The sequence below is a fragment of the Montipora capricornis genome, chromosome 2 (genome assembly GCF_036669925.1).
Source record: "Montipora capricornis isolate CH-2021 chromosome 2, ASM3666992v2, whole genome shotgun sequence".
NCBI lineage: Eukaryota > Metazoa > Cnidaria > Anthozoa > Scleractinia > Acroporidae > Montipora > Montipora capricornis.
The window spans coordinates 5,335,908-5,358,407 of record NC_090884.1 but is presented as its reverse complement, the minus strand read 5'-3'; the positions used below and the strand labels follow the sequence as shown (position 1 = coordinate 5,358,407).

Below are 22,500 nucleotides of genomic sequence, written 5' to 3'. Positions count from 1 at the left end.
TGATCCATGACTTTGCACGAGCAATCCCTCGTGCGGCTACTCGTTTGCAAACCAATCAGAGGCGTTTTCGTCATCAGCCCCAGTCTGATTGGCCATAATTTGGCGGGACTAGCTAATATAGTAAACTGATGGGTCAAAGAGAGATCGTCACTTATGGATCATGGGCTTTTGATCATGTAGACGTCACTGTGTTCTATTTTGAAATGCAGGAATCAAAGAATTTTCTGCCCTCCCCTCCCCCCTTCAGAAGAACGCGAGCACAAAACAGAACACTGCCGTTGAACTGAGGATTTCTACGACTGCTGGTTAAGACACATTCTAGAAAACCGAGTTTTATTTCACCTAGGGAAAAGTCTATTATCAAACTGTACAATTACCTTGATTTACATTAGAGAGCCATCTTTTTTACATACGGATGCAAAATATGATAAAAATAAATGCCTTGTAGAATACAAAACAAACAAGATGCTCTATTGTCATGTACCACGCTTCTGCACAGCAGTAAACGACCTGTCACACATTTTGCGCAGTTGTCAGTCACAAACGGTCAACACTTTCTCTGACCAATCACAACTTTGGAAACCAAGCTTAGATCGAGTACCCGCACCTGATGACAAACACGGGAAAACGAGCGTGGGAGTTCGTCATTTTTTGCTTTTGATTGGTCAAGAGAGGCGCGAAATTTTGTGAAAACCGGCACTAGCAAAAGTGATGAACAGAAAACGTACCTAAAGATCACATGAAGAGCGCTCTACACTTCAAATGTTGATACTGATCAGTCATCACAGTCCGTCAACGAATAATGATTACTACTAACTTTTTATTCGAAATAAGAATAGAGCAAAGTTCCCGAGACATAAACCTGAAACAACATGACCGTTCCGTTAATTCTTAGAGGCACCAACAAGACCATGTTGAGGTGGGGTGAAAAGTAAGAATACTGTAAGAGGAGATTCCAGGGACATAACCTTACGTTAATTTGCAAATACTTGCCACATTAAACCAGGCAATAGACCCGGAAAGTGAATTTTACCATAATTTAAGCAATAAATAACTTGACACCGCAGGATAGGTTTAATCCCTCCAGGATTACCGCTTAAGTCTTTCCAAGGAGACTGCTAATGTTGGCAGTCCCTTCCTTGGGGTAGGAAATGGAGGATGAGCAACAGTCACTGACTACGTCCATCGATGAAAATCCCCGATGCTACGGTACTCAAGTCACCTAATTCGCCCCCAAAATAGATTTAACTTTTCAGAATTTAGTAGGTTATGAAATAAAATGAGAAATGGAGTCAGAGGGGAACTGGCATCAACACCTTGTTAACCAGGAATCCGCTATAAACCTAGTCACTTTGACCTTCAGTAAAAACAAACGCTGTCATCTTTTATCGCGGTCGGTGTCCACGGTCCTTTTGTCCTCTCCGTACCTCTTACTGTCGTGTGTCGAACCCAACTTCGGTGAGCCCGGCGGATTTCCGTGTCGCGAAGTAAAATCACTGTTTCGGTCGCGATTCGAGTGATGCCGACTTTCGGCCGAGTATTCACGGGAATCACCTCGGTGATAATCGTCTCGTCGCTCTCTCTTGTCATAAGAACGCGAGTGATGGTCCGAGCTCCTGTCGTAGGATCGAGAATGTTGGTCGTGCGGACGACCGTGATCCGACGATCTGTCGTGGCTTCGGGAATAATCCGAAGAGTGGTGCGATGGTCTGTCGCGGTGTGTGTCGTGGTATCTATGACCGTGATCGTGTCTATCTTTGGAAGAGGCACCTGGCCTATCCGAGTGACTGAACGACGAAGAACGTCGGGGATCGTAACCATCTCCGCTTCCAGAATGCCTTCCGCTGCCGTGAGAACTTGATCCAGAATAACTCCGCTCCATCCGGGGAATCTTACCTCCAGGTCCCCCTCCGTCCATCGGTCTTTTGAGGTCATTGGTGCGTTGAGGTGCATGATCTCCCGCACCGTGTCTTTTGGGGTCTTGAGGGAGTCGTTGTGATGCAGGGCCTGCCTTGTGCTGGATGCGCTAAAACGAATTGAAACGAGTCATTAGTTTTCAGTGCAGTTCCTGCTTTAAATTAAAAAGTCGTTAATCTGACTTGAGAACTTGACAAGGGAATCTTGCATGTATGTGTGAACGTTCAACAATCTTCCCTTAAAATAGGCCACTCTCGAAAATACCATAATACTCTTTGCTTGTCCTTCCAAATTTTGCATGAGCATTGTTTTGTCCCAAGAGAAACTGGAAACAATGCTCATGCAAAATTTGGATGGTACCGTAAACGGTAGGTAACACCCCAAGTTTAGAGGCTCACGATATGAAAAAAACAAAACAAAAACATACTGATGAAAATTCATACCCGAGTTACTTGATGCCGTTGAAGTATTCTCTTAAAAGGTACACCGTCCACCTTGGATCGATCATTTAATTTGCGGACTAAATAAGACTCATACCTCTTGTGATTTCGATTCATCTCTTTTCTTGGCCGCGTGCTTATACAACTTGAATAACTTCTTAGCTTCAAATGACGTGAACTTGGACACGAAAGTCCAAAGATTGCTTCGAAAACAAAACAAAACAAAACAAAACAAAAACGACGATGAATGAAGGCTTTATTTTATTTTACGTTTACGTGGGGTTAGCACGTGATAGGCACAGGCTAATGAACTTGTGGCCAAAAATCACACCAGACCACTGCACGACATCAGCAACTCCGTTCCTGCTCTTACTAGTGGGATATTTAAGGCACTGTCATGCTTAATTTGCTGTTGTTAGGTTAAAATTGGATAAAAATAATAAACTAGTACTTTTGCTCACACGTATAACATTTTTGGCCACTTTCTGCGGACACCATCTCCAAAATTAAAAAAAAAGAAGTGGCCAATTTTTTTTCAAGTTTGAATCCATTTCCATCTTCTCCATCCATGGATGCAAATAATAAAGAATAGCTTCAGTGCACTTCAATTGTTATTGGCAACAAAACTACACCATTATTTTTTAGTCTTTAGTGTTTTGAAGTTTGACTGAAATAGCGTGACACTGCCCCTTTAACGCTTCCCAGTTTTTTTTTTTTTAAACAAGGGTTGAGAGCCGGAGCTTAGGGCTTATATTCCTTAACCGAGAAGACTTGCAAGTCCAACCATTTGCGGGTGTAACTACAAAGGCAGCACTTTCTCCTCAGTCATTTTAAGATCCAGAGTGTTGGTCCGGCCGGAGTTGAACTAACGACCTCCCGCATGGCAGCCCAGTGCTCAACCAACTGAGCCACCGGCGCGCGGTGAGTATTTTTAAATACAGGATCAAACAATCTCGTCTTCAGGGTCCCCCTTTTCTTTTGGTCAGCACCAAGAACACGGAGTCTGGCGACTTCCAAATTTATGCGCAGTCGTAGTGAAGGTCCTGCTTTGTAACCGTAGACAACTGCTGACTTCCTGCCTTGGGGGGGTGGCCAGAGTCCATGTTCTTGGTGCTCACGACAAGAAAAGCGGATTATGTGGACGAGATAGAGTCTCAAATTATTAAATGTCAGGTGATGTTAGTCGGAATATAAATAAAGAAAGGCTTAATACTTTCTCCAGAGAGTTTCAACTTCGCTGTCTTTATAATGAGACGAGATTGCCATGATGTGGTCTCCAATCTTTAGCAGGCACTGAAAAAACATGAACGATAACGGTCATTCAGGGTGATTACTTCAATGGCTATTCGGATAACGTTTTATGTTGTTTCCTAGCCAAACGAATTACACTTTGATAAAGTAACCAATAACGCATAAACTTGCGCGAAATAGGTCAAAAAAAACATCCAACATAGCAACCTGACAGAAAGCCTCTTTCCGTTCTTCGCCAAAAACTGCGGGGAGAGATTGACAACTACCACACCCTAAAAATCGGCGCACATTTTTTCGATTAGCCAAAACGACGAATTAATTCTGCAGTGCAACAAAAGCTGCTGCTGTGAGTTTATTGTCACCGTTCAACTGGAGAAACAATGCATTGGAACTGGGGCATATGGCCATCTTCGTTCTCAGGGTCTCTCTTCTCGGCCTCTCTCTCGGTCATTCAGGAGAAAGACCCTGGTTGGGGCTAGTCATGTGGCTCTCCTCGACAAACATTTTCCCACTGGGCAAAAGCCACAACTGGGCTTGTCCCAAAATGGTTCTATTTTAATCCTCTGCCTTTTTATTAAAACTAGCTTAAACTTATGCTAAAAAACGTGAAGCTCACAACTCAAAAAGTATATATATATTTTATTGTCCACGAGGAAAGAAGGACTAGATTAAATTAATGCAAATACTGTAGTATATTTTATGCTTCCTTTCTATCCGAGAGTACTCCTTGATGATATCATACCTGCCGTGTTTGTGCCACTTGATCGTTCTCATTCATATTTTGTTCCGGACTTTCAAGCATTTTCAGCGCTCGCTTGACGGGACGCATCTTTTCTTTACACTAATATGCAAACGAAATCGGACATAAAAGGGTTGGTTTAGAAAAGTTTATACGTAAATAGAACATAAAGTACTAACTAATTGTATGGCAGCGGCGAATGGACAACTGGAAAACAGAGGCCTAGTCTGTCAATAATAGACCTCCGTAACATTGGTCGGATTCTCTACCAATTGACGTACAAGAAATCCTCTGGAGCCAAGTCGTTAATACAGGTTCTTCAAAAACTCAACCCCATTAGCTATTTCCTTTATATCGATAAAACCTCCTCCTTATTAAGATGAGGTGTTTTATCAGATATAAAGTCATTGCAGGTGACATAGCTTGTTTTCCTTGTATGCTATTAAATGTTCTCCTCTCAATTTGAACCTTTGTTCGGACTCCCGAGGTACACGCTTTTGCGGAATCTTTGATGTAAATCATGTTGTTGTAATGCTATCGAGTTTCTCTATACATAAGAAAAGTGAGGTTTGTATCAAAACAAGGTCAACTCCAGCCTCGCTTTTATTCAAAGGCCTGGTAACTGAACACAGAACTGTGAAATGGTCTATTACAGGTGTGTGCCTACGCTAAGAATTAAGATTCCTCAATACAGGGAACCTCCGTTTCAATCACGTACCTCATCAAAGGTAGCCTTATCCATGTCTGCCAGTGCATACGAGCCTCTTGGTTTATCATCATCTCCGGCGATGTCGTCCCTTGTAGGAGAGGATTGCGGCTTTTCGTGTGCTGGCGCCTCTTTCACCTCCTGTTTTTTCTCTGTAGGTGTTTCTTTCTTCTCTTTCTTTTGGCGTTTGGGCTAAAAAAAGATTATCGCATCATCAGTGGCAAACCAAGTTGAAAATCGGAGAGCTCAAAGCACGACAATTGCACTATCTTGCGGCACAAGCGTTGGCTTGCATTTTCAATGTTTTGGACGTGCGAAAAATGGAACGAGACAAAACGTGGGGATGGGGGGGGGGGGGGGGGGCGAAAGGGAAGAAACCCTTACCCTCCATTTCTTCAACTCCCCCTCCCCCCTCCTTTCTGTCTCCCTCCACTTTTCACGCGGTCAGAACATCGAAATCTTGCATCTTGCATGTATGACCTAGTGAAAAGTACCTTCCCACTCCGCTTGCGTCCCTTACGATCCAGTGGCCGTGTTTTCGCGACAGCCGTTGTCTCGCTTACGATTCCTGAAAGTGGTTTGTTTGCAGACCTTCTCGCCCATGCCCGCTATGTTTGTTTATCGCGGCACACAGTAATCGAAGAGCCTGGGCTCGTATATTGTGATTGGCTTGTTCTCCGCTTCTGCTCCGACAATCTTGTTTTCACTGAATCGTGCGCGGAGTCGGAAGAAAATGGAACCGTTCTGATTCTTCCGACTCCGCTTACTACTCCAATTTTTGATTTTCATTAGATCATAAGCGCTCTTACGACTCTGATTACGACTCCGACTCCGATTCCGTCGCTAGTGAAAACCAGCCTTTAACGACGACGTTCTCGTTGCCGTTGCTACAGCTTCGTCATAGGAAGCTTAAGCATGCACATTTTTGAGACGCGGACGGCAACTGGAAGTCAGCCGTTTCCCCTTTTAGCTTGTCGTCAAAACCACGTTTACATTGCCAAGTATATTTTCTCCATTAGAGATGATTAGTATAAAAATCTGGGAGACACCACTGTCCTGGCACGCGAAATGTTCTCTTCCGGTTGCCGTCCGCGTCTTAAAAGCGCGCGTGCTTAAGCTCTCTAATTATTATCAATGAGCGCGGCCAAATGACAAACTGCCCTCTGTAAAACGCGCCTTTTTGCGGGCCAAACGGGAAGTGCCCGGGCTGAAAATTCTTTTGCCACCCTGATTCTGATTGGCTGCAAAGATGTCAAACAACTTCGCTCGGCCAACGAGATCCTGAGGATACCATTTCAAAGCCAGAGTTGGCGCGAGTTTTTGCGGATGATTTCTTTTGCTCTTTTCTTTCCCCCCTCAATTTTTGCTCTTGTTTAGCTGATCGTATCCGTAGCAACAACTTTCCATACCATAGTTTCATGCCACATCTCTGTTGCACATTTTTTTCTTATCAAATAAATTTGTAAGATTTGGCCCTGAGTAGCATTTGGCCTCGTAGCATCATTTACCCTCCAAAAGTCATGTAATTGTCCTATCAAAAGTTCAAAAAAAAGGACCAAGAATTTAAAAAACCCCGTTTGAGCGCCATTTTTGACAGTAAATAACTGACCTTGTCTCCTTCCTCTTTTCCATTTTCTTTCTTTCTGGGGATCTTCCTTTTTTTCTTCCCATCTGTTGCAATCTGCCCTTCATGACTTGTGTCACCCGTGGCTCCATCCTCTGTATTTTCTGCCCCTTCAGGAGGGGACAGCATTACTTCCTTAGGCGAGGGTGCTGCGCTGTTGTTGAGCGATTCCACGTCTGAGGGAGCTTTGGCTTTTTTAGTGTCTTTCTTTTTTAGCTGACGTATCTTGGATTTCAGCATTTGCGACGACTAAAAACAAGACGATACCGAAACGTCATGTAAATACGTAGCTAAGTAGCTAAATAAGGGAGTCGAGATGACGCAGTTGTGAGAGCACTCACGTACCACCCTATGCGGAACGGGTTCGATTCCCAGATTTGTCGTCACCTGTGGGTTGAGTTTGTTGGGTAAGGGTATCAAGGCTACAGACCACTCTGCTTCGTGAGGTTTTTCTCCGGGTACTCTGGCTTTCGCCACTCCTCAAAAACCAACCTTCGATTTGATTTCTTTATCGTGTCCCGAATCAATGGCAGCAGGGCTGGCGCACCAATGTGGCCCGGGTTCGATTCCCAGACTCGGCGTCATATGTGGGTTGAGTTTGTTGGTTCTCTACTCTGCACCGAGAGTTTTTTTTTTTTCTCTGGGTACTCCGGTTTTCCCCTCTCCTCACAAACCAACATTTGATTTGACTTGCGTTGATTTGTGCCCCAGCGCTAAAAAACTAGTTCGGTATTATTATTATTATTATTATTATTATTGATGATGAAGATGATGATGATTATTATTATTGGCAGTAAATTCATAGTGCTTTAGAGGCGTTATTAAGGGTATCAATGAAGTGGTGAGTGATTGCTTAGGGTTTTTTAGTTATTATTACTATTGTTATTATTGATAGAGTGGTTTTCAATTGAATGTCGAAAGTAATTAGCGAATTGCTTTGGTTTATGATTACTTCACTCAGTAATTGGTTCACAATTTTCGCGCCATTTTTTCAACCAATCAGAAGTGAAACTAAAACCAATCGAGGCTTGCGCGTGCACATTTTCCCGCGCTTTGTGTCGGCTGTGTGTAATTACTTCCGAGTTTTTATTGGTTTACCGTATTGTCTCCGTCCTTTTTGATTGGTCAAAGTAATTACTTTGGTTTTGGTTTTACGACACTCGATTGAAACTCGCTCTATTATATTATTATTATTATTATTATTATTATTATTGTTATTATTATTATTATTGTTGCTGCCCCAGAGCTTAAAACAGATGACACTTGAATAAAGTTCGTTGTTTTTTAGCTGACACGATTTTGAGGACATCACAGGTTTTCCCAGTTTCAAAACTTTGTGTCTTCTTATTTTGAATGTTTATTTCCAAATTTGATTCCTCCTTTTTGATCCCAAGAACTTGCTCTAATGTCGAGAAAACCCAAACGTTTTGGTTAAATTGTATTATCTTCTGGAGATTGCTACAACAGACTTCTCGAAGGCTGTCGCTTGAATCAGCAACTCAATTACTGTATGAAATTTAAACGTAAGCAAAAAGGCTGCTGTCCTTTAAAATACAGCTCACAGTACGAGGACACTTCACTGGTTCAACTAAAACCAGTTGATGTAGAAGATAACCCACTTTTACTGAAAAGCAAGACGACGTATTCTGCCGTACCGTCCTTCAAATCTTATGGTGTGCTCAATTGACTGACTCAATCACCAAGACATACATGTATAATACACTTCTGGCTACCTTTATATGTGTTAACATAAAGCCTCATTTTCTGAAGTCTGCACACTGAAGTGCCCCTGTGATAAAATAAAAATCACTTCCTTTTTTCCATCAGGTTTTGAAAGTGTTTGCTTAACATCTGACTGGCAAAATTATGAGCTTTGATTTTTAACCAAACACCGTTTACTTTGAGTATAAGTTTTGGATTTCACGGTCCGCCATTACTCGCGTTCAAAACTGACCGATTGGACCTCAGAGGGTTGGATCCAGGGAAAAGTGATGTCAAAGGTTCACTTGCTTAAAATTCCAGCGTGTGACTTCAGCTTATTATAAATGTAAAACGCGAATTTTAAAGTCTGAAAGCCCAAACCTCCCGTGCTGCATATTAATTTTGCGGCGTACAAACGCATTGCATTCTTAAAATAGTCAACCTTTGATGTCATTTTCTCCTCGAACCAGCTCTCTAAAGAACTTAAAGTTAGTAATGGCGGACCATTCAATAGGAAAATTCCAGTTATGTTTGGTTAACATAGTTTTGAAATCAAGAGAAAAATAAGAATTGATTTTTTTGGTCACAGGGGCACTTTAAGGTAAGGCGCTTAGTGAAGAAAAAAGGGGGTGAAGTTAGCGAAATGGTCGATTTTAAAATGCAGGAAATACCTTCCTCAGTTGCTCTGCCTTATCTTCCAAAGCAGCCTGTTTCAACAATTTGATCAGGTATTCCACTCTCGTCTGCAAATGTTTGTCTTGTGGTTTCAAGTTACCAGGAGGAAGGATCTTCAAAAAAGAAACAGTGACGCTTCGAACTAAGTAAAAGATTTCAAGTGGAAAGACAATGCAATACAGTGTAAGTTGTTCCACTGGCAGAGGCTCTTCAGTTGGAGAGAATTAGAAGATATAAAACGACACAAATGTTAACCACACCATAGTTAGTAGAGGAGACTCCTCTACGTACTATGAACCACACAGGATGATGAAGTAAGCAGTATTTATGCGGACATAGTCAGAACAAAAACTGGAGTTGACGCTGTGACCTTCTATTCCTTGACACGTCAAACATAATGATAATTGTATATTTACCATTGAACGGTATGTTGTTGGAGAAGTCTGGCTTTATACTTCCCACAAGCCTCCCATAGCCCACTGGTTAAGGATTGGTACTGGCTGATCTGCATTCACTCCTGATACAAGGACTTAATTTTTCCCCAGAGTGTGCGCTTCACAAATTACTGATGAATTTGTCATTGTTATTCGTACATTGAAGTAAAAGCTTATTATCTCATTAACCATCAATAAACAACCTCACCTTGGATGACAACTGAAGGGTTTGGTCCGCTTTAATAGCTTCCCAGCTGCCCAATCCATACTCGAAGATACCAACAAGTAACATGGAATCATCCGGAATATCCCATGGCACCCCCCAATGAACATTCTTGACAGAGGTAACAAGTCGAAATCTAAAGGGTCAAAAATGGAATTGTGATTTTTTCCTGGTTAAACTACTAAATGCATTTTTACCACAATTGCCTGCAATCTCGCAATCTGATTGGCTAATTTGCCGTTGTCGATTAGAGTCTAGACAACGCTGCTCGCGTCATGCTTGCGTCAATTTGTCACGCAATGTAATAGCCAATCAGGAAAGCTCATTTTGGGAAATAAACCAATCACATTGCGAGAAAGTTATAGACAACGCTTGCTCTTTCTTTGAGTTATGATTTTGGTCACGCTCTGAAATAAAAACTTTCTTTGGCGTTGAATATTGTGATAAAAAAAAATTTTTTGTAGACTCACTCGAGTCCAAAACATTTTGACCACTGTGATGATGAATATCGTTGTCGATAAGAGTACAGACAACGCTGAACCACTTTCGATTTGTTAAAATTGGCAGATCTTAAATTAATCTTGAATGCAATACACTGTACTCTATATGTCGGCCACTACATCATCAGTTTGTGAGACTGCACACTCTGGAAAGATTGCAATTTTAAGTACAATCTTTTCTTGCAGCTAATCACTCACTTTCTCCTGGCGTCGGAATCTTCAGGCATGACAGCAGCGACACATTCAAGTTCTTCTTCATGCTTCAAAACTGATGGCGCATTCACCGTCACATTGCTAAGTCTAACTGTTGCTCCACGCTTTTTACCTGCGTCAAATGTAATCCCACAGATTGTGAAGACAATATTTCTTACTCTCTTAACTTAAAAAAGTGAAAGTTCCCCATGGGGAAGACCTTTCGTTTAAGCAAGTGATCTTCTTGGAGCATTGAAGTGAAATAATGTCTAAACATTTCTATGGTTACATGTCAAAAAGAATTCTATGTAAAGAATTATTGTTCAGAACAAATTCAGACCAGAAATGTACACCTTACTGTGTGATTTATTCTGACCTTAAACGAAGTTCCTTTCCTTTCCTTTTTTTTTTTGGCAGGGAATCTAGAGTGTTGAAATTACATTTTTATGCTTGGAAAAAGTATATAACCTAGTACAGTGTTCACAGGGACAAAACTAGAAAACGTACCATCAAAATTCGGATCTTCCTTGAGCTTTTCCTCGTATTCCCCAACAGCTTTTTCACAACTATTGTGAAGAATATCTGCCAGTCGGCTGAGATCCTCTGGTGATTTGTCTTCAAGTTCAGCATCAGCAGCAATGGCATCAAGCCTGTGATACACCAATGAAATATTTAATGTTCTGTGCTTTCATAACAGCCCAGCTCAAGGTATTAGTAAAAAACCTGCAAAAGCCAGTTATTGAGAGCACAAGAAATGATCTACAGAAGTGTCTTTAAGTGTGTGGATATCGATTTTAAAAAAAAGGCTCAGAATACCTTGTTCTTGGTCTTCCAAACTTTTTATAACCTTTGACAAACCTAAGAGAACAAAGAATGTCAAAAATTATTTTTTTGTGAACTTCGCCTAAAGGGAAATGCTTCTAAAGGATGAGCTAGGAGAAGTAATAACCTTCTGATCTCTGCATCATTGAATCCTTCCACATCTTCACGTTTGATTGTACGTGGCCTGCCTCGTTTCCTCTTCGTTTCTTTCCCATCTGTCCCAGAATCATCATCGCTTTCAGACTCAGATTTTTTCTTTCGGCTTCGTCCCTTCTTGGCAAACTTTTCTTCGTGCTCACTGTCACTGTTACCAGCTTTGCCATAATTCATCTGTGAATAAAAGAATATTGAACAAAAACATTTGAAAGAAAATCAAACAACCAAATTTAACCAAAATAACCGGATATGGTTAAGTACCCTAGAGCTTTAGTCTCATCTGTAGTAAGTAAAGACTGAAAGCAAAAAAAGAGGCACTAATTGAAACAAATCATTTTCAAAACATGAATGTACAAACTAAACGAGGAAAGAGACAAGGGGAATAGAGCAAAAACTTAATTGGGATTCTACCTTTTTCACAGTTTTCCTGCTTCGTTTTGGCAAATATAACTCCAGTTGTTTCTTTTGCTCTTCCTCCTCCTCAAGCTTTTGCCGCTCTTTTGCTGGAATGATGTCTGTCCAACTTTTCTCTTCATCTTTTGATTTTATCTCCTGATTGACAATGGCTACATCATCCTCATCTGCATCCAGTGAAATACTTGCAACCTACCGGTACGTGTGGAAACCCAAATAATTAACAATTATTCGCCGAAGGCGAAGTGATTATTGGTGAATATTCACCGGTAATCACTGAGCCTGAGGCGAATAATTGTTTTAGTATAAATACACAGGTGATTATCTCAAAAAAGAGAAAAAAAACATTTCAACGCGAAATCATCTTCACTTACAGTGGCAAAACGACTTCTGGCAGCCCTTTTGTCCGTCGAGGTGATTATCGGCTGATAATCCGAGATAGCGAGCCAATGAGAGCACGCGATTTTGTATAATCACCTGTGTATTTATACTAATTATTATTACTTATCCTTAAGAGTGATTGTCCGAGAAAACCGGGCGGGGGCAAAAGATGGGGGTCCGCCGATTTCCACCAAATTTTCAGCAATAAAGGACTATCCGATTGGATGATGAACTGTGGTATTTAAAGTTTTCTTGAGACTTTTTCTGTAGAGATAGACCACCCCCCTCGGTTTTGGCCCGTGATCGGCATCGGAGACATTAAAATCTAAGGCCAAACTTCAGCTGCTCCAAACAAAAAATCGTTTTCTCTTTTTAAGTTTTAATATATTACTCGGAAAATTCATCTAGTGAGCTAGAATTTCTGAAGTTTTGAGACAAATCTGGCGAGTTTTGAAATTTTGACCCGTACTTGAACTTTACAATCTAAAGCCGCTTAATTCACGATCTAAAAATTCATCAACTTTGAAGTCCTTTTTCTCCAAAGTGCGGCAGTTATTTTTTATATAAATTACATTTTTCGAAAGCCCTATGCATGGGCTTTGCAAATCTGCAAAGTTAAAATTGGGATCTAAAATAAAACAAACGCGAGCAGCTTCCAAATTTGGCAAAAATAGCATTCTGGATTTGCGTGATTGCGTGAAGTGTTTACTTCCGGTCTGTCGTAGGTTGCATAATAACTATCCGCTTCCATTTCAATGGACTCAAACTTCGGTTTTTGATATATATATCAACTACAGCTAGCGTATTTTATCAAATTAAAGTTTCCTAGCAAAGAAACTTCCAAGAATTTCGACTCTGATACAATGAAAAAACCAGTTTATTATTTTGGAGCTAATTTACATATAAATTTTATCTTACAATTTCTAGCCTTTTGAGTTTATAAAATATACCAATAAAGCTTTTCCCTCTTTGATAAACTGGGCTAGAAATTTTCGTAAACAATAATACTTGTAGCATTCCGATATTTTTTGTCGTTAGTAATAACGCAAAAAAAAATATCGGAATGCTACAAGTATGATAGCGCAGTAGATTATTGCATTCACATTAATAACATAATAATTCTCTTGTATGGCGATATTAATGAAAAGGTAAGGTTGTCAACACTGAGCTGGAAAACCTGATCATCTAACTTTAATTTTTCATTCTAAGTGAAAGAAAAAATGAAAGAGATAAATGGAACATAAAATGAAATAGTCTCTTTACTTTTCCAGTCTTCTTGCGATAACATGCAAGTGTTCATTTTTCTGTGAAATGCAGTTGTTTCTCCTTTACCATAATACACCTATTTCCAAACAGGTCAGTCATCGCCAAAGTTGACTAAAGGGAAACGCGAAAATCCAATCTAACAAGGCGACATAAATGAAAATAAATGACCTGTCGCATTGATATCGCCTTTGTCCTTTATCAACCACTAACTTTTTTAAATAGTTGTGTTCAAACTAAAGACTAAGATCTTTTGCAGGAGCATGCACGTAAGAACTCTTCGATTGGTTCTATGTATGTTCTTTTTCTTTTCTTCGACCCTTCGACCATGATTTCCAGAGATTCGCAAATGCTTTGCAACTGCACTACCTTGAGGCTATTCAGCTCCCCATCACGAGACAAATGGCACAGATTTTTCCCCCCAGCTGTAACAGGATGGCTGGGCGCATTCATGTCTTGAGAAACAGCATTTCTAAGGCTTTCTAATGACTCCTCAGCTTCCAAAGCTTCTATATCTTCATCTAGTAGCTCTATTTCCTCCCCGTTCGATTGTTGTTGCTTGCGTTTGGTGGACAGACGCGAGAAAAAACCTTTGATTTGTTTTGCTGTCCTCCATTCCTCTGGCTTGAAAAGAGGCTTTCCATTGCTGTCCTTAGCTTGTTTCATTTCTCTCGAAACTTGGGCTGGATCTGCTTTGAGGCCTGTTTCCGCACCTAAGTCAAAATGTTCGATGAGAAAAACCTTGGCCTTCTTTCCCATTTTTGTCCACGTCCTTGTTGTCTTTAGCGCCCATCCAATTGTCTGTTCATTTTCCGCGCTCTCGATCTCATCTTGCTCTTGGCTTTGCCGCGGCTGGACAGTCTTTTCAGTTCTTCCAACAAATTTTACTCCAGTTACCTTGTCAGCCCACCTTTTCCTTACAGAATCATACATGGATTCTTTCTCGGTTTTCCTTAGGTGCTTCCCTGTGTCCATGTGTTCTTCTGCCTCTGCTCTGGTCTTGAAAGTTAAAATGCAATCATTTTCATTGCATGAGTAGATGTCATGCTTGTTAACCGAGTCTTCCGCTTGTCGTACAGCTACTGAACCGAGCTCTCTGGTACTGGAACTAAACTGCTGGATAATCTCTAATCCAGTTTCCTGTTGAGGCTGAACTTTAAGATCCTCGTACTTGATTAGACGTCCTGTTCCGATCTTGAAACTTCGCCACGCTCGAATTCCATTTTTCTCGTAAGAGAAATTGTTCAAAAGACTTATCCCTGGAATCTTGTTATCTCCTCCATTATCTCTCAGGGGATTTACTTTCGCCACAGCAGCTCGACATCCTTTTAGGCCACCATGTGACTCGAGGGCTTCTTTCATATTCTCGGCAGTAGTTACATCGTGCTTTTCGTTTACCCACCTTCGGATATGACCTTTCATTGGGGCAATCTTGCGGTCGCATATGTCTTTTCCTGCCTGAGGATCCGAGAAGTCGTATCTCAATGGGGTGATACCGGTTCTCTTTCCAATATATGGTAGGCTCAGAAGGAGAGGACCATTGTGGTAGCACGAAGCATTATCCGAGCGAATGTAAGCTTTTTTGATGGAAGGATAATCTCGTCTGACAGCAAGAAACAGGTTTTCGACGATGGAGATTACTGAAAAGGCATCTTGAACACAGACATCAAAGAGATGCACATAGCACTCAACGTTGTATTCTCCATCCCTTTTGGTGATCAATGCAGACACGTGCCAACTTCTTCCCTTCTTACCGTAGAAGTCGCTCATTCGCTCTCGATACTGCAGGGGCAAGAACTTCATAGCCCAGTCCATAATGATAAGGCAGACTTCTTCAGTAAGATTGGAGAGGGCTTCTTGCTTTGCTTGGTCTTGATTGATGAGTCGCAGTAAATGTGACTTCCAGGCTCTGATGGATCTGATACATTCTGCTACTTCAAATCTCTTGACTGCTCGTTGCTCTTCTGTAATGTCGACAGCCTCGACTTTTTCAGTGATTTCTTGTAGTACGTTCTTCAGGGAGTCACATCTTTCGCAAATTACATCATGGTTGTGTTGACAGTCACTTGACCATTCAACAAAATCTGAATCGCTGAGGGCATAATTTATGCAATGGTCTTTACAGTGCTCGCCAGTGCCTACATGCGATTTATAGTCAGCTTTTAAGTACCTTTTCCCCTCTACCAGTTGTTTGTGGACTTCTTTACCCCATTGTTCACCAGCTCCACTTTCTACGAGGGTATCAACGACTTTGGAGACATTATCAAAAGCCTCAGCCCCGTCTGCAGTCAGGTTGTCTAGCCCTTGGAGAGACTTTTGCATGGATGCAGAACAAACTTGAAGCATCTTCCACAGCGATCGATCACTAGCTGGCTGAAACTGCTGGAATACGCAGTGACATTTGTACTGAGAAATAATTCTTGATGGTATCATTGTTCTTATGACTGCTGGAATAAGAATATTTTCTCCGGAGTCGAGCTTCATGGTTTTTGTTCCAAACGCCACGTCTTGAATGAATTCTGGTTGCGAAATGTATTCTATGAAGTGATCTATTTTTGCTTGATCAATTCGTTGACGGAAGAGAGGTTGAGTAGACACAGGTTGGCCCTTTCCTGTCTCGGTGGCATGCAGACGCGCTTGGTCGATTCTCCACTTTGACAAGCCTGGTATTAACTCTTGGAGTCCAGTTCTTGTGAAGTCGTTAGCAAAAAGAGACAAAATTTGCCGCTTGATTTGCCATGACGCAGCTTGGTCGTATGCTTTAACTAGGACATTTACTAATCCTTCACTTCCATCAAAGTGAAGCCTGTTGGCTCTACCCATTGGTTCGATTCCAGGGAGTGGTCCTGGTTTGATAGATTTGGTTTTATCAAGGGAGTTGATAATGTAAATTTGCCACCGTACAGAGATTCTAAAAGCTGACGTTTCGAGCGTTCTTCTGACGAAGGGCTGACGAAGGGCTGACGAAGGGCTAACGCTCGAAACGTCAGCTTTTAGAATCTCTGTACGGTGGCAAATTTACATTATCAACTCCGTTGATAAAACCAAATTTTTGTATACTACTTCCCCACCGACGCAGCACCACAGTTTCTTTAGAAACTACCCCTTCATTCACTGGTTTGATAGAGTTCCACAACTCTTCTTCCTGACCAGGACTGATAATCGATAGCGTCGTTGATATCATCTCCTTGGCTTTTCTTGAATAATATTTTTTTTGAGTACTGGAGATGTCGTCCCATGAAGTGTTTAAGGTTGACAATAGAGGGCTGACACGGCCACCACTCAGCTCTGAGATAGTTTCGTTCAAAGTGTGTCTCTTCTGCTGCTGCAGCTCCATTTCGTCTTCCCAGACACTAACTTCCTGTTCAGGTACAGTACTCTGTGATGACTGAGAGGATGTTGTTTCAGTCTCGTATTCGATTTGAGCAGATGCAGGAGTACTCGGCTGGCGGAGATCATCAAAGTGAACACGAGCAGATGACGAGGTAGCTGGCTGGTGACGGTCATCGGACTGAGCATATGAAGATGAGGTACTAGGCTGGTTGAGATCAACGAACTGAGCTTGCGCAGATGAGGTACTAGGCTGGTTGAGATCAACGAACTGAGCTTGCGCACATGAGGTATTAGGCTGGCTGAGATCATCAAATTGGACAGGCGCAGATGATGAACTTGGACGGTGTTGGGCATCAGCCTCAAATGATGACAAGTATAGGGGTGTTTCTTGCTCTTCTTCAAGTGATACCTATGACATGGAAAGAGATGAAATGAATGAAAACCAACCCAAGCAACTGGCAAAGGTCCGAATAGGAAAAAAGTATAAAGGAAAGAGTTTGCCAAAAATAAGGTGAACAAAGTCATAGAATGGTATGAAATCAAAAAAAGTGTATAAATGAAATGATAAAGCACAACAGTAGAAACCATCTGGGTAGCTCAAAATTAACACAAAATTGCATTTAAATATTGTGGACGGATTGATTGTTTATGTAACTTTTAACGAGAAAAACGAAAATACTCACAACTTCAACCTTATCCTGTTGCTGTTTTTCTCCTCGTCTCTTGTAATGCACATGTCGGCAAGTTTCACAAATAGCTGGAGGAATAATAAAAGGTTAAAAGGCGAGGTTTTGTGTTTGTTCAATTACTAGGATTTTAGCCAGTGAGATAAAGGAAAGTCTGTGATAATAAAAAAGAAGAACAAGGATTTACAAAATAGGTAAAGTAAAAAAGCGAATTAAAAAAAATATTTGAATTCGTATACACCTTGTTGCAAGAAGGTTCTCATACAAAAATAAAAATAAGAAATAAAGTATAAATATAAAAAAATACCAATAAATTAGGGACCGTTTATTTTTTATGGTGTAGGGGAGCTGGTGGGATTTGGAGGAGTGTACTTTTGAAATTGTATGACCCCCCCCCCCCCATTTTTTCGCATGGCCCCTTCCCCGTTCAAGCCAATTTTTTCGAGAGTGAACCCCCATCCCCCTAGCCCCACCGACCCCCCTCGCGGATAGAAAACGAACTGTCCCTTAGAGATGAAGAATTCTATATAAACGCGAACGGTTTCCTGAATAAATCTTTTTATGGCGATAACAAAGGTCAATAAATTCCCATTTTTGGTGGCTTATTCTTCAATGACAACCATTTTGCAATTAGCTCTATAAATTGAATGATTTAATCACCGTGATAGACAAAGGTAATGAATCGTAACTATGACTAGACAGAAACAAATTGCTTGATAATAAGATGAAAATTAGAATGAAAATATGAGCGAGAGTGAGAATGAAATTCAGGAAATAAAAAAATCACAATGAGAAGGATCGGGAAAATGAAAACAAATAGAAAACAAGCATTTTGTTCTTTAACCCCCTTCCCCGCAATTCCCTCTTTTTGTAAGATTTAGCAATTGGGCTCACTTCTTCAAATACCCCGTCCCTGGTTTTTCAGTCCCTCTCCCCAGCCTCTTCCGATTATTATACACAGTCCCTAAACACTGCACTTTTCCAGCAGAGACCCAAGGAAACCCAAGAAGAGAGTATTTACTGAAGATTGACATCAATTATTATAAGCAATAACTTACCAGAACCAATCGGGACGACAGTATTGAATAGTTGATGAATTTCTGCAGACATCAAGGCATTTACTCTTCGATGGACTTCCAACTGTTTTCGCTGACCTTTATGACATGGGTAGCAGCAAACACGACTTTTTCGACCTTGCCAATCAGTGGTCAGATTTTTACGATGCTTCGGGCAAATGGTCATTAATTCAGTTTGAGCAGGGTTGAGATCGAACAGTCCTGCACGATTTAAAATGAGATCTTTCTCGGATAATCCTGTCTTTCCTCGTCCTCTTTTACTGGTCAAATGAAGACCGGTTAGATGAAACGTCATATCCTGGGTACATGCTGACAAAGGAACAAGGGCAGATCCTGACCCAGACGTACTGCACGGTGAATCCTGCGATGCGAACGAGCAGCTCACATTTTCAGCCATTACTCCATAAATGCAAGACGTCAAATGAATGTTGCACAATCACGTCCAGACTATTACCGTATTTGCGCATTAGGCGGCTACCTGTCGAATTACGCAAGATGACCATACACAAGCACCTCTGAGTAAAAAATTTCGGCATTTCTCGATCGCCCTATAGGAAAAACCTAGAAGTCTATTTGCAAATTTTTAATTCAACCATTGAATTACAATCTTTTTTTAGCAAAGTATTGCTTAAGAAGAGAAAAATAAATAAACACTCCAGTTGATTGCGTTACGTTATTAATGTGCATGAAATCGAATACAACCTTTTTAATCTTTGCGCAATAATAATTGTTGCATTCCGATATTTTTTTCTGCGTTATTTAAGAACATTTCTAGTTTATCAGAGAGGGAAAAGCTTTATTGGTATATTTTATAAACTCAAAAGGCTAGAAATTGTAAGATAAAATTTATATGTAAATTAGCTCCAAAATAATAAACTGGTTTTTTCATTGTATCAGAGTCGAAATTCTTGGAAGTTTCTTTGCTAGGAAGCTTTAATTTGATAAAATACGCTAGCTGTAGTTGATATATGATCATGACTAAAACACCACACGAGTACATACGGGTAACATACGAGTAACATACGAGTAACATACGGAACATACGGATACATACGAATACATACGACTAACATACGAGTAACATACGAGTAACATACTAGTAACATACGGATACATACGACTAACATACCAATACATACGAATACATACGAGTAATATGAATGTTTTTCTCATAAAGGAAGCTCTAATTATAAGTCTTCCAGGCATTTTTCATGTCAGCAAACACGTACCCGGCTCAGTTTGAGGTGGGAGGGAGGGGATGTTGATCGACCCCCCATGGCTTTCGTTAAATTTAGTCACAGTAAAATAAATTCACATGGAGTGCAAAACCCTTAGCTTGCGCTACAAGATGACAATATATTTTGGATGTCGCTGATGTCGTATGACGTCATCAGATCCGCCATCTTGATTTCACTATTTCAGCTTAAGTTGCCTATGATAAATCAGTGCAAAAAATCAGTGCAAAATCAAGCCCGAAAGCTTAAATGGGGTAAAAAATTATGACAGACCTGCTCTGACTTCCTTACGTGTCTTAAATGTAAACTGGCCTGACAGTTATAATCAACTACGAGAGCAACATGCAAAATGTATTGTCATCTTGTTGCGCAAGCTAAAGGCGGCGAAATACGAGATACAAAAACCCTTAACTTGGCGCGCAACATTATTTCGTTGCAAGTTTGGGTCGATTTCTCCCGTTTTTCACCTTGCATGATCAACTTGTCGCGCAACAAAAACATTTGTTGCGGGTTGAAGAAAGTTGTTGCGAAAAGTAGAGCGCGAACCTACTCTGAGCAACAAATTTTGGCTTTGTTGCTCGTTTTTCATCAAGCTCACAACTTGTCGCGCAACAAATGTGCTCTTGTACTAGCAAATCAACCACTCAGCGCCGTGCATTTCTTCAACTCGCAACAAATGTTTTTTTTTGCGGGTCAAGTTGATCACGCAAAGTGAAAAACGCGAAACATTGACCAGAACTTGCCACGAAACGATGCTGCGCCACAAGTTGAAGGTTTTTGTATCTCGTCTTTCGCTGCCTTAAGGGTTTTGCACTCCATGTGAATTTATTTTACTGTGACTAAATTTAACGAAAGCCTTGGAGGGTCTATCAACACCACCCCACCCCCCCCCCCCTCCCCCCCTCAAACTGAGCCGGGTACGTGTTTGCTGACGTGAAAAATGCTTGCAAGGCTTATAACTAGAGCTTCCTTTATGAGAAAAACATTCGTATTACTCGTATGTATTCGTATGTATCCGTATGTTAGTCGTATGTATCCGTATGTTACTTGTATGTTAGTCGTATGTCAGTCGTATGTATTCGTATGTATCCGTATGTTCCGTATGTTACTCGTATGTTACCCGTATGTACTCGTGTGGTGTTTTAGTCATGATCGTTGATATATATATCAAAAACCGAAGTTTGAGTCCATTGAAATGGAAGCGGATAGTTATTATGCAACCTACGACAGACCGGAAGTAAACACTTCACGCAATCACGCAAATCCAAAATGCTATTTTTGCCAAATTTGGAAGCTGCTCGCGTTTGTTTTATTTTAGATCCCAATTTTAACTTTGCAGATTTGCAAAGCCCATGCATAGGGCTTTCGAAAAATGTAATTTATATAAAAAATAACTGCCGCACTTTGGAGAAAAAGGACTTCAAAGTTGATGAATTTTTAGATCGTGAATTAAGCGGCTTTAGATTGTAAAGTTCAAGTACGGGTCAAAATTTCAAAACTCGCCAGATTTGTCTCAAAACTTCAGAAATTCTAGCTCACTAGATGAATTTTCCGAGTAATATATTAAAACTTAAAAAGAGAAAACGATTTTTTGTTTGGAGCAGCTGAAGTTTGGCCTTAGATTTTAATGTCTCCGATGCCGATCACGGGCCAAAACCGAGGGGGGTGGTCTATCTCTACAGAAAAAGTCTCAAGAAAACTTTAAATACCACAGTTCATCATCCAATCGGATAGTCCTTTATTGCTGAAAATTTGGTGGAAATCGGCGGACCCCCATCTTTTGCCCCCGCCCGGTTTTCTCGGACAATCACTCTTAAACACAAAGACGCACCGTAAAAGGAGTGGTGCCTTTATAGGCACATGTAGATGATTTATCAATCAACCGTGGACGCAACCGAGCCCTGTGATAATTTGTGCAATAAAAAAGCCCCTCGTGGCAATGTGTCCATAATATGACAAAATGCCATCTGTCATCCTTTTTTTCAATCCCCAGTCCATTTTTCTCGTGCTAGAAATACCTTGCAAAGTTTCTGCCTGTGTTGCTTTTTGTTGATCACCATCTTGGATAATTGATCGGTCGTGCTTGAATGAGTTCGAACAAAACCATTGCATGAAGCGACCCCTTTTATAGAGCGTCTTAGTGTTTAACCCATAAATAACATTATTGAGTGATACCCTGTATTAATGATCACTGCACATGTTTCTTTCTGGCAATAGGCTTAGCATTAACATCCCACTGGAAATGAGAATGAAAATGACACTGAATGATTTTCAGTTGTGGCAAGTCACCAAGCATCCAGCTTCTCATCTTTCCCATGGGTTCTTTACACTAGTTGCTTTTGAAATTTGAGGCACATGACCTAGATAAATGACCTACTGTACAGTATCTCTTTTGGAGTTCTTGTAGCTCAATCAGTTAATGGTGTCACAGTCAGCTTTTCTTTACCTTTGGCTCGTTTGGATTTTGCCTCATTACAACTGCATTTCATTTTGCATGGGATGTCAATGGGTTTTAAAACAAACAAACTCAAACTCAAGAGGTTTTCAGAACTTCTGAGACCTTAGTAGGCTTGCTAAAAATTAATGCTATTTTAAACATATCTTTATTTTCTTGTTGCTTCAAAAGGGCCAGACATACTGTTTTAAATCATCACTCCACATATTCTTATTCCAGACTAGGGTCAATTGAACGCACCCTAAATCTACTCGCTAACAGTGTTATACCTTGAATT

The 22,500-nt window shown here is 40.7% G+C and overlaps 2 protein-coding genes across 3 annotated transcripts in view; both read right to left on the bottom strand.

Moving 5' to 3' along the window:
* Positions 1-309: 309 nt before the first annotated feature.
* Positions 310-22,500, bottom strand: part of LOC138038579 (chromodomain-helicase-DNA-binding protein 1-like) — a 53,238-nt gene continuing 31,047 nt past the window's right edge. For both annotated transcript variants that reach the window (XM_068884541.1, XM_068884542.1), the window contains exons 20-33: positions 22,493-22,500; positions 11,792-11,986; positions 11,352-11,554; positions 11,219-11,260; positions 10,910-11,052; positions 10,409-10,535; positions 9,696-9,846; positions 9,050-9,166; positions 6,663-6,926; positions 5,066-5,245; positions 4,351-4,449; positions 3,571-3,650; positions 2,455-2,560; positions 310-2,026 (exon numbers count right to left, since the gene is read on the bottom strand). The exon at positions 22,493-22,500 is cut by the window's right edge and continues 88 nt beyond it. In XM_068884541.1, the coding sequence (XP_068740642.1) occupies positions 1,379-2,026; positions 2,455-2,560; positions 3,571-3,650; positions 4,351-4,449; positions 5,066-5,245; positions 6,663-6,926; positions 9,050-9,166; positions 9,696-9,846; positions 10,409-10,535; positions 10,910-11,052; positions 11,219-11,260; positions 11,352-11,554; positions 11,792-11,986; positions 22,493-22,500 (2,363 nt within the window). In that variant the 3' untranslated portion in view covers positions 310-1,378. The remainder of the gene's footprint in view (positions 2,027-2,454; positions 2,561-3,570; positions 3,651-4,350; positions 4,450-5,065; positions 5,246-6,662; positions 6,927-9,049; positions 9,167-9,695; positions 9,847-10,408; positions 10,536-10,909; positions 11,053-11,218; positions 11,261-11,351; positions 11,555-11,791; positions 11,987-22,492) is intronic.
* On the bottom strand, positions 16,349-18,901 carry LOC138038580 (uncharacterized). Its single transcript, XM_068884543.1, has 3 exons — positions 18,516-18,901; positions 17,455-17,528; positions 16,349-17,180 (listed from the first exon to the last, which is right to left on the bottom strand). The coding sequence occupies exons 1-3, from the start codon at positions 18,826-18,828 to the stop codon at positions 16,425-16,427; spliced, it is 1,143 nt and encodes a 380-aa protein (XP_068740644.1). The 5' UTR covers positions 18,829-18,901; the 3' UTR covers positions 16,349-16,424.